Genomic DNA, 12,031 nt, shown 5'->3' on the forward strand with positions numbered 1-12,031 from the left:
TCGGAGGCCTACATGTAGGACATCCGGATGCCCACAACCTCCTGCTGAATTGCCTCTGGTTTGTGTGATTTTGAACATCCAGACGGGTCGTTGCACGTTTGTGTATGACATTGGATGGAGAGAAATATCGGAACCGCTTTGTGTGGACGTTTGTGGGGTTTTAATGCACTACGTTGGAGATTGGGTACACCTTTGAAGCTTTTTGTTGGTGTTGCCCTTGTAATTTTTTTTGTCTCCTTAGAAGATGCCACTTTGGACACGTGACAACAAGGCACATGGGGTGCAAAGACAGCAAAATGCCAAGTTGAGCATTTCTGTCCATGAGACGAGACGGTGAGTGCAAAGCCTTCAGGAGAGTGCACAGCATATGCCACTATTTACAACTACGCTGTTAAGTAGTAGCACTAGTAAGATTTAAGCAAGTGCCGGGGACATGTAAGATTTAAGCAACTATGATAAGCTCCCGCAATTAACTTCTATTCCCTTCCTATCGATTTATAGAGTTTAATTCAAAAATCTCACCAACCGAAACAGATTTGTAATTTGCATAAGTACTCAGTTAGTGCGGAATTACCGTGATCTAAACGAGGCTAGAAACAAAAAGAGTATCCTCCTCTCTGCAGACAGACTACGTATGGCACATCAGCTGATAAACAAATGAGGCGATCTAAACCGATATTCAATTCAATCATCTGACAGTGGCCGGACAACAACCCCACCCGGTCTTATCGCAGCGACGAAATGATTCCTTTCTCATTAATTCGATCTGGGATAGAGGAAGGAAACTCTTGTCATACGGATAAAGCGGGGCCCGACGGCCAGTCAGCGAGCGCGCCAACAGACCAGCCAACGGCCGAAGCTGCCCACTCCGGCAAGCAACCGGCCGTGGCCTCCGGCGTCCGATCGCCATCCCTTCCCTTCAAAGCCACTGCTTCCTCGCCGTGGCGGCTTCGCCTACTTAAGCGCGCGCCTCCGCTGCTCGTACACTCACTCGCCTCCATCTTCCTCAGCCGCTCGCTGCTGGCTGTGGCGTTCATGGTGAGCAAATTACCAGCGAAAAGACTCCATCCATCCATCTCTTCTTGTGTGGGCGTATCGCAGTATCGTATGCCCCGCCTTCCTATTTCGGTCCGTCCTGTTTGGGTATGCAGGCAGGTTGTTCGATGAAACGCTCCAGGGAGGGGGTCAGTCAGTCAGTACCTATTTTTGTTAGAACAGTTCCTCACCGCTTCTGCCGGCTCTTAATTACTTTCCGTTTTGAGACGCCTGTGTCAGCTACATGATTCGCAAACACATAGCTCGAGTCGGATTAAGCAGCTCATCGCCATTGTTTCGCACATCACGCGTTACCTATTTTGTACTCCCTCCCTCCCAAAATATAAGATCATTTTTTACAATACTTCTTTCGATTTTCCATTTTCCAGCTAATTCAGTCCGACTGTTTTGTTATTTGTTCGACAGACACACGGACTACATTAGCGTTCTTTACAAGATGAAGCGTATGGGTTCCAAACAAGTGCTCGTTCCTACCGTCTCATGCTTGCTGCTCCTATTCTGCCTTGGATGCAAATGCCTAGCATTGGAATTAGAGGCGACACAGACGGCCACCCTCAAGGTTGATGCCTCGTCACAGCTTGCCCGAAAGATCCCGGACACACTGTTTGGGATGTTTTTTGAGGTAAGATACTAGTTTGTTTGTACTATATCAGTTTATGTTTTTTCATGGTACATACTACTCCCTCCATTCCCTAATACAAGGCCACTTTGTTTTTCGTGTCAAACTTTGACTTATAATTTTGGTCAACAAAATATAGATTATATGTCATAAAAAATATATCATCGGAAAGTTCTTTGAAATGTGCATGCAATGAAATGCTTTTTGTGGCATATAACTCACTTTCTGTTGGTAAAATTAATGGTCAAAGTCAGACATAAAAATATAAAGTCCCTTGTATAAGGTGGAGGGAGCATATAAAGTGGCGGCTGGGGGCAATGCCCCCCCCCCCCCCCCCCCCCGCGACATGGATGTAGCTCCACCGTTGATTATATTCTCCTATTAAGTACCTTGCATACTGTTGTAGGAGATTAACCATGCAGGAGCCGGTGGCATATGGGCAGAACTTGTTAGTAATAGAGGTAATTCATTATTGTTGGTTGTGGGACACTGGAACTGAATGTCAGTGAAATCATCGAATGTATTCTTATGCTTCAGGTTTTGAAGCTGGGGGACTCCATACACCATCAAATATTGACCCATGGTCTATAATTGGAAATGACTCTTCCATATTTGTGGCGACTGACCGTACATCATGTTTCAGTCGAAACATTATCGCTCTTAGGATGGAGGTTCTCTGTGATGAATGCCCAGCCGGCGTTGGCATTTACAACCCTGGGTTCTGGGGCATGGTATGACGCAATTTTAAGTTGACCGTAATTTTATCGCTTATATCAGCATGAAAATTGTGGTTCAGTGAACTAATATACTTGATATCAATGTATCACATGATGGAGATGTAACCTCATGCAGTCGTGTCTTTTTTTTTATCCCTTGCAAGGGAGTAGCAGTATTTTTTACCTCCTTCTCCTAACCTTCCAACTCCTCTTACCCAATTTAATAATTACCTTTACCATTTCATGTTTCAGAACATAGAAGATGGAAAGACCTACAATCTAGTTATGTATGTTAAATCAGCAGAAGCTGCAGATTTGACAGTTTCATTAGCAAGCTCTGATGGGTTGCAGAAGCTCGCTTCAGTTACTGTACCGTTAGTATCATTTATCTCAATATCTGGTAGGGAGGAGGACGACAATATTTCCATTAGTTTATGGGGTTTTTTTTGTTTCAGAGTTGCTGGCACTTCCAACTGGACAAAAGTAGAGCAAAAACTGATTGCTAAAGGGACAAACAGGACCTCAAGACTTGAGATAACATCTAACAAGAAGGGAGTTGTATGGTTTGATCAAGTATCACTCATGCCTTCAGACACGTTCAAGGTATATTATACACTAATATTTTTGATATTGATATTGACAAGAACTGAAAGAAGGCAGAGATCCAAAGCTTTAGAATACTGAACTACACATCATTGGCGGATTTAGAATTTGACCAATGTGGAAGCAAGCAATGGCAATGATGGTTGAATTACACAAAAATGGGTAAATGTATATACATATGCACTAGTAAAAGTAAATATGCAAATTGCTTGTGGGGGCCATTGCCCCCATGACCCCCACAATGGATCCGCCCATGCTACACATCGATTGAAGAGCAAAACTCTAAAGACGAAGCACTGACTCGTGTAGTAAATTTCACCTGGCATCGCAAAAAAATCTCTTCTGCCAGAAACATGATGGGTTTCATAGGCCTAGACATAAGTCATAATAATATTGACATAATATTTACATTTTATTATTTCCCATTAAGTCTTAACGTTTGGTTGAACTGATTATTTTGTTCATGTTGAAGTTCGTGTGTGGGGCATCCTTGTTTGGCAATTCCGTTTGTGGTTATCATAGTAATGTGCGGGACATTTCTGTTCCTCTACATCACAAAAACACGAGTGTGGAACCCAGTGTTACTCTAACTGTGAATTTGATCACAAACCAAGCAGAACCAAGTGCCTTAACTACTTTGTTTTCTAGTCCTTAGACATTTGGCATTGCGTGGGTGTGCATGCGTGCCTTGTGTGGGCGGGCGGGTGTGCATGCGTGTGTTTTAAATGGATACTGTGCGTTGCTTTGATACATCCTCGTAGTGCCTGATCATGATTAGAGCTCTTGAGTTTATCTGAGTATGTAACTGGCCTTTTTTTCTATACATACAGGGACATGGTTTTCGCACCGAATTGATATCCATGCTTTTGGATCTAAAACCACGATTCTTGAGATTTCCTGGTATGGCCATATCCCAGTCGAATATGTGCTCTGACCATATTAATTACTCCCTCCGTCCCATAATGTAAGACGTTTTTTGACACTACACTAGTATTAAAAAGCGTCTTACATTATGGGACGGAGGGAGTAGATATCTTCTTTAATATAACATGTTCCCTTCACTAATGTAACATCCCATTAAAATGAACCCAACTCATCCCAAACTAAGTTTGTAAAGACATCTGATATTTTGTATTTTCCTTTTCCTTACTTTTACATGGTTTGCTTGGAATGCATTATAGGTGGTTGCTTCGTTGAAGGCGAATGGTTAAGAAATGCATTCAGGTGGAGGGAATCTATTGGTCCATGGGAAGAGAGGCCTGGACACTTCGGAGATGTTTGGCATTACTGGACTGATGATGGCCTTGGATATTATGAGTTTCTTCAGGTACCAGCCAAGTGGTGAACATTATTTCACCTTTTTCCTTTTATATTCTCACCTAACCATATGTTGCCTTGGAAATCTATATCAAAGCTTTCTGAAGACCTGGGGGCTGCTCCAATCTGGGTATTCAACAATGGTAAATATCTTCAAATTTTGTCATATCAATGATTAACAGTGTTCGCCTTCTTAAATGTTGGAGTCCTCTTTCTTAAATACCAGGAATCAGCCACAATGATGAAGTTAGTACCGCTGCCATTGCCCCTTTTGTAAAGGTATTTTTGAAATTTTAACTTCATTTTCTATCAGGGTAGACATGTAATTGTATGATGGATACTTCTAAGTCTTGAATGAATGGCAATTTGCAAGCAATAATAACTTAGCATTGCCATGGTGCATCAAAACAAGAGCAAATTACTTATTTGTTCAACCTTGCCCACGGACCAGTTTCTTCCAGTTCTATCATTTAATTCTGTGGTACTGTAGTATTAATGCCTGATGTGTTCCCAAGAGTTAAATTGTAATTAACTCGTTATAATCCCATGTACATTATTCTGAAATTATTGTCTTTCTGCAGGATGTATTGGACAGTCTAGAATTCGCAAGGGGGAGTGCAAACTCAACATGGGGCTCTGTTAGAGCTGCAATGGGGCATCCTGAACCGTTCCCAGTCAAATATGTTGCGATTGGAAATGAAGATTGTGGGAAAAAATACTACCTCGGTAATTTCTTGCCTCTTAATGCAAATATGCTCAGCTCCTCTGTGTGTTCTTGATATTTTTTGTCAACTACTGTTCTTATTTGTTTGAGAAACTACTTTTCTTATTCCACCCATTTCACAATATAGGCCGAAGTCCCGAAGATGCCTTGTACCTGATAACTAAATCGTGTAAAACCATGGAAATAACAAGATTCAACCATACTACCCCTATTAAGAAAAGTTCTTGAGATAATTAATCAGTCATAGTTTTCTTTCCAAAATTTTGGAGCATTACAGAGAAATATGATAGGACGACTGAGCTGAAATAACACTTCGTAATTAAATGATAGTGATATATGTTCTCATCAAAAGAAAAAATGAAGTTAGTGAAGCATAACAAGTATAGCACTACTAACTAAAACAGAAGAGTAAACTATTACCTGGTAAATCTTCTTTAATAAATTCATCCACCTGATCATTACTTCTGGTAGTTTGCTATTTCAGTCAAACTGTTATAATGAATATTTGCAATAATCTTCTAGGTACATGATGTTCTTTAATTCCATTGAACAGGTAATTACCTCAAGTTCTACAATGCTATAAGAGAATCCTATCCAGACATTCAGATGATTTCAAACTGTGATGGTTCATCTAAACCACTTGACCATCCTGCTGATCTGTATGACTTCCATGTAAGTTACTTGTGATAAATTGGCTCAACTCATTTCCCCCGTTAAGATTCTCATTGGGTTATCACCCTTTCTCTGTTTGTATCTTATATTTGATTCTGAAGAAGTTGTTTTTTATAGGTCTACACCGATTCTAAGACTTTGTTTAACATGAAGGGTACGTTTGATAAAACTTCTCGTACTGGTCCCAAGGTATACCTCTATTTTCATGGTTTACTTTGTGTTTTCACTTTTATGACATGGGTCAGATGGCCTTTCAAATGCTTTGGTATCGATCTTTTACATAGTCCAGCATCTCCTGGCCTTTCTTTAGGGATGTTCTTGCCATAGCATGCATTTTATGTATTTTGCGGGTTACCTGGTGTATCTTCATCGTTCTTCAAAACTCTGTTTCTGAATGATGATGAGAAATATAGGAATTGAGACCTCAAACCGAGCATCTTTTTGTATTTTTAGAAATTTCTGCCGGGGGTGCGGGGTGTGCTGGCCTGCACGTAGTTTCCGTGTGAAGTTGTGCCAAACATTGAGTGTAACTAGGGGCCATTAAAACCAAAACTGTTGGGGTCATTGTAAGAACAGTGAGGAACCTGCAGGATCTAAGTAGCACTTAGTGAGGTCGTCGATGCTACTTGCATGTCCTGGAAAATCTTGGGCAGTAAATACATTCCTGTGTTTTGACAATATATTACTCCCTCCGTCCCAAATTACTTGTCGCAGAAATAGATAGAAATGGATGTATCTAGAACTAAAAATACGTCTAGATACATCCATTTCTGCGACAAGTATTTCGGGACGGCGGGAGTACTAAATAATATAGCTCTTCTGCATATCAACATCCTTTCATCCTTATGGACAGTAAATACATTCATGTGTTTTGACGATATGAATATTTAATAGGCCTTTGTCAGTGAGTATGCCGTATGGAGAACTGATGCAGGTAGAGGAAGCCTTCTTGGTTCACTAGCAGAGGCTGCCTTCCTTACTGGACTGGAGAAGAACAGGTGATCCCTCACAGAGTTTGTCTACTCTTCTAGCAACTACCTATAGCTCTGTACTGTGGGTTTAGCTGACTTCTTGTTGGTTCTTTGCAGTGATATTGTTCAGATGGCAAGTTATGCACCACTCTTTGTAAACGACAACGATCAAACGTTTGTATCCACATCTTTTTTCCGTTTCGTGAGTTCTTGTTGATTAATATCGCAGTAATTATGTTTGAATCAAATAATCAGGTGGAATCCAGATGCTATCGTCTTCAACTCCTGGCAACAATACGGAACTCCTAGTTACTGGATGCAGAAGTTTTTCCGCGAATCTAGTGGTGCGATGATTCATCCAATTACAATCAGTTCCAGCTACTCTGGTTCTCTAGCAGCATCTGCTATCACCTGGCAGGATTCCGGGAATAGCTTCCTGAAAGTAAAGGCAAGTAATGCTCCATTGTTATATCCGGAGGGGGACGGTGAATATTTGTGCTAATCTTGAAAGCTCTTCCTTTGCAGATTGTGAACTTTGGGTCAGACACCGTGAGCCTCACGATCTCTGTGTCTGGGCTTCAGGCTAGCATCAACGCGCTGGGGTCAAATGCTACTGTTCTCACGTCCAGCAATGTGAAGGATGAAAATTCTTTCAGTAACCCGAACAAGGTAGTATACCATTTCTGTTTGTGATCAGGTTCTGGAGTGCAGAGCTTATTGTTCGTTTCGGCATCACTCTCTTGGGAGCTGCTCACCTGAAGCTGAATCTTGCTTTGATGAACAATGCAGGTCGTGCCTGTGACGAGCCAGCTGCGCAACGCCGCGGAACAGATGCAGGTCACACTCGCTGCCCACTCCTTCTCCTCGTTCGACCTTGCGCTTGCTCAGTCCGAGCTTGTCGCGGAGATGTGAAGCAGCTACACGACGCTAGCGACACGTGGAAACACGATAAATACACGAGGCGTGATATGGAAAATGCAGGACGTTGTCAGTAATTATGCTTATATCTTGATAAAGCACTCACTGTACAGTGTAACAAAGAGGAGATACTCATACATACAGCAGTACTAAATAAAGTCCATATCAGGCTGATTTGCAGTTAATTTGCGTTGCACATTTTTGCTTTGGGTCCATATCTGCAGCAACTTCATCTCCTATTTGTGAAGTGGTGCCAAGAAACCAACCTATGGCAATGAGCATCAGATTGCAAAATAAAAATAAAAATAACCCTCTGTTATTTTCAATCATATTAAAGTAACCAAAAGTAAACATGTACACTAACTCACAGGCAAGATAAGTCAAAAGCATGCAGAGGAATTCATTTAGTAGCACTCTGAACCCACTTCCAGAAAAAAAAATCTAAGTAACTAGTTACAGCCGTGATGAACACAGCCTGTATTCATTTCCAAATTTGGATAGAGATCCACAAATTTGTGGGTATGTGGCTGCTGAGCCTGAGATCCAAGTATACATGTGGTCTGAAAGAGGCTTGGTGGGCCAATCATTGTCTTCACCATCGATGGGATCATCATCACTGATGTTGTTGAGCATACCAAATACTTCTTGTGCTAGAACTAATCTGGCCTTTGCCTAACGAAGAACAGTAGTAAATGCGGCAAAACAGGGGAAGAACAAGGATGAACAGAAACCAGAGTTGTTCATTTATATGTCGTGCCATCCAACCACCCACTCTCCGGCTTTTATACTATTCCCTCCTTTCCGGTTTATAGGGCTCAATTTAAAAATCTCACCAACCAAGATAGATGGTGAGTGGTGGAATACTTTTTATAATTTGCAAAAGCACACCCAATTAATGCTCTTGTTTTCCTCAAAAATTTATGTTTACCAATGTATTAATTGCAATGTATGCATGCATAAAGTACATGCATTGGTCAATTTTCTCTTTAATTTTTGCATGCAATTATTTAATGCACCTTGGAATCTGAACTTGTGATGGGGAACAACCAAATTGAGCCTTATAAAATGGAAACTAAGATTTTGAGATAAACCTTATAAACCGGAAAGGAGGGAGTACTACCAAGCTAGGAGCCAGGACAGTGTGTTCATTACAAGCTTCAGTCTCAGACTGTTACAGTGAAGAGTATCTCAACTAAAGGAAAAATCCTAGCTACTCATCACAGGACAGGAGTGAAGCCTTCTACTAGTAGTGACCTCGCATGCCGATGATGCCTTCTTCTTCTTCATCGCAGGTAGCTCTTCCAACCGTCTCCATCACCACAAGGTGCTCATGTCCTCCTCCTCCTCATCGTCATCTTTTTCGAGGGCCTCGCCTTCTAAGTCTTCCGTCTCCTCTGGCGCTATTTCAAGCTCCTCATCCAAAAACCTCGCGAAGTCGTCGTCGCCCTCCTCCTGCTCGTCCTCCTCACTGCCATCTTGTTGGACGGCCTTGCCTTCTACGTCTTCTGTCTCCTCTGGCGCCATTTCAAGCTCGTCATCCAAGAACCTCGCCAAGTCGTCCTCCTCATCGCCATCTTGTTGGATGATCTTGCCGTCTACATCTTGCGCTTTCTCTGGCAACACCTCGTCCGTGTCCTCGTTGCAGGCCTTTTGTTGGATCGTCCTCTTGTGGCCTCCTTGCTGGACCGTGCTCTGGCCCTCTGCCATTAATCCAAGGTCGGCTCCCTTGTCCTTGGTCGCCTGGCGCTGAGGCAGCGGCGCCGACAGGAAATTCGGCTGCTGCGGCGGACACCAGGACGGTCGCTTTGCCGGCTCCCACGACACTATGGGTCGTCTGGGTGGCACCGCGAGAGGCGGCAGTGCTGCTGACGCCGGCTTCACCGCGGGACGTGTGTGAGCCGGAGCGAGAGCAGCAGCACGCATCCGCTTGGGGTGCGGCGGCTCCGCAATGGGAGGTGCCGGCCTCTTGGGCGCCAGCTGCGTGGTCATCGGCGCAGCAACCGTGACGCGACGTTGCTGCTGCCCCGACGAAAGATCAAGGCCGCGCGGCGTCGCTGGCTTCGTCATCACCTGCTGCGCTTGCGGTCGTGCTTGTGGACGCGGCGCGGCCATGATGGCGGGTTCTTGAACTCGAAGGAGATGATCTCCTGTTGCAGTCTGTTGGCGCGCGACGTATCCCGGCTTCGAACTGGCAGCGGCAGAGGACCACATGGGCGCAGGAACCATGGGGCTCTGCCGGTCAGCAACTTGTGGCGCTGGCTTCCTCATCCCGGCCTGCGCCTGCGTGTGTGTGGTCGCGGGAGGCACAGCAACCTCTTCTTGTGGACGCCGCGGCAGCTGCTGCTGCGGGGGTCCTTGACCTTGAATTCCACGGACGCCGCGGCAGATGCTACGGTGATGAGGCATGAGGTGATCCGCGGCAGCAGATTGTTGAAGCGCGAGGGATCCCGGCTTGGCGTTGGGCGAGACGTAGAGCCTGCACAGGACGCGCTCCTCCTTGCCGTCATGGAGGAGGGCGTATTGGTCGAATCCGCGGCAGTGGTACTCGTCCATGAGCCACTCCGACTTGCCGCTCTGGCCCTTGTACGCGTACCGAAGTTTCTCGTGGTATCCGATGATCTCGTCGGCGCTGTTCTTGACCTCCGTCTTGTCACTCGTGACCCAGCTGCCGGCGCCGACGGTGCGCTTCATCCTGAAGCCCGTCTCGGCTTTCTGGCGGATGCAGGTGGTGAAGAAGAACCGGTTGTGGGTGTTGGGAAGGCGCGGCCACACGGCGGCGAGATCCTTTGGCTCGGACTTGTAAACCTCCGCTTCATGGATGATTCTGGCGGCGTCAGGCAGCGGCTGGTCGAGGAGCCATGGCACGAGGTACATAGCAATGGCCTGCTCGCCCGTCGGGTTGAAGCGCATCCCGAAGCATAGCGCACGGTAGGGGTCGGTCATTGTTGTCGGCGTCGCCGTGCTCCTGACTTGAGAGCAGGGTTTCGCCGGTGGGCTGGGCGATGAGCGATTTGGAGGAAGGTAGGTCAGCGCGGCCGTATGGGAAGGCGGGTGGTGACTACTTATACTAGTATGGGAGTCCGTGGTGTATATGAAAACGAACTACTAGGACGATTCACGATTCCGATTCCAGTCCGACACAAGTGCTGATTTGACAAAGCACAAGAACGTAAAACTGTTTTCGCAAACAAAAAAAAGAACATAAAACTTTTTTCGCCAAAAAAAAGAACGTAACATTTTTCTTGCATATAATTTGTATAAAGTGGTCCAACTCAGTTTTTCCTTTTCTTCCTGAATTACGGTCTTGAATGTATTTTATTCACTCATCCATCGTACAATATCTGAGTGCAACTTGTCACTCAAGAACTCAAGGATACAACTAAAAGTTACATCACTCGTTTGAAAACAGAGCATGTCAAGCTAATTTGTGCGCCATCCCATTAGCATCTCTACTTACGAAGTTTAACTCGAATCTCTGAAAAGATAAGAGATAGGAATTCATCTATGTGATAATTAGTCCTACCGCGATGAGGTCTCTCTTGCTCTTCCATTCATTAACAAAGACTTGGCAGTCCGTTTCAATTTGCACATTGTTTCAACCTTGCTCCACCGCAAACAACGTTGCATCAGGACATGCTAGTGCTTCTCCTACTAGAGGGGTAGTAGTTCCTGGATATTGTTTATATCTAGCAGTTAGAAACCTTCTTTCGTGATTGCAAGCTACCATCGCCCCACCTGATCCCCCTTGATCACATATGTAGCCGTGTCCGTGTTCAGCCTAACAATCCCAGCAGTTGGAGGTCTCAACACAGCCCGCCATGGTAAAGGACCATTCTCCTTTGCTAGAATATCAAGAGATCTGATCATCTCCTTAACGAGCTCCATTGAGCGAATGGGTTGGTACCGCACCTCTCGCGCGCATATTTATTTCTGCTATTCCATACTGCCCACATCAACGAAATCACAACTGTTGTTTTTTCGATAAAGGGCGCTTTTATTATCTCAAAATATAGCATCAAAGTGATACAAAACATTAAGAGTATCACCCGGCCTCTGCATAACTAGGATGCACACAGGCAAACATCAGTAGTCTGATAAACAGAAATATAAAAGACCGACAATTCGGCAACAGTAGAGTCCATAAACCGACACTATGCCTATGTCGAAAGAGATGGTGGACCGAGCCGGAGATTATGCTACCATCCATGTTGGGTAAAAACCTCCATAGCCACCTGCTCCAACAGCGTACACACCGCCTTGAATAGCGGTTGGTACTCTGCTCGTTATAGCGTACACCACGTACGAAGCAAGTGCGTATAACGGAAAATAACCTGCAAAGGAGAAATCACAACTGTTGTTGTCTCTTTAGACAGATATTGAGGATCCAAAATATCTCTAGCCCACGTACCCGTAATTAGATTAGGTTATCTAATCC

General features: G+C 44.5%; 1 protein-coding gene across 2 annotated transcripts; it reads left to right on the forward strand.

The window, feature by feature from the left end:
• The first annotated feature begins 749 nt into the window (after positions 1-749).
• On the forward strand, positions 750-7,781 carry LOC123096548 (alpha-L-arabinofuranosidase 1). 2 transcript variants are annotated; one of them, XM_044518306.1, is made up of 18 exons: positions 750-1,038; positions 1,462-1,678; positions 2,082-2,136; positions 2,213-2,406; positions 2,644-2,765; positions 2,847-2,994; positions 3,825-3,894; positions 4,176-4,321; positions 4,409-4,454; positions 4,538-4,590; positions 4,893-5,037; positions 5,589-5,707; positions 5,825-5,896; positions 6,602-6,705; positions 6,796-6,852; positions 6,934-7,126; positions 7,204-7,347; positions 7,468-7,781. In XM_044518306.1, the coding sequence occupies exons 2-18, from the start codon at positions 1,493-1,495 to the stop codon at positions 7,588-7,590; spliced, it is 1,977 nt and encodes a 658-aa protein (XP_044374241.1). In that variant the 5' UTR covers positions 750-1,038; positions 1,462-1,492; the 3' UTR covers positions 7,591-7,781. The 2 variants fall into 2 exon arrangements, with proteins under 2 accessions (XP_044374241.1, XP_044374240.1); XM_044518305.1 differs by having other exon boundaries at positions 818-1,357.
• Positions 7,782-12,031: the final 4,250 nt, after the last annotated feature.

This window comes from Triticum aestivum, chromosome 4D, assembly GCF_018294505.1.
Source record: "Triticum aestivum cultivar Chinese Spring chromosome 4D, IWGSC CS RefSeq v2.1, whole genome shotgun sequence".
Taxonomy (NCBI): domain Eukaryota; kingdom Viridiplantae; phylum Streptophyta; class Magnoliopsida; order Poales; family Poaceae; genus Triticum; species Triticum aestivum.

Bases quoted from the DNA above. Each gene is read 5' to 3' on its own strand.
- LOC123096548 (XM_044518306.1), top strand. From the start codon at position 1,493: ATGAAGCGTATGGGTTCCAAACAAGTGCTCGTTCCTACCGTCTCATGC. The intron at 2,137-2,212 runs GTAATTCATTAT...CTTATGCTTCAG, and splicing joins AGAACTTGTTAGTAATAGAG to GTTTTGAAGCTGGGGGACTC. The intron at 4,455-4,537 runs GTAAATATCTTC...CTTAAATACCAG, and splicing joins AATCTGGGTATTCAACAATG to GAATCAGCCACAATGATGAA.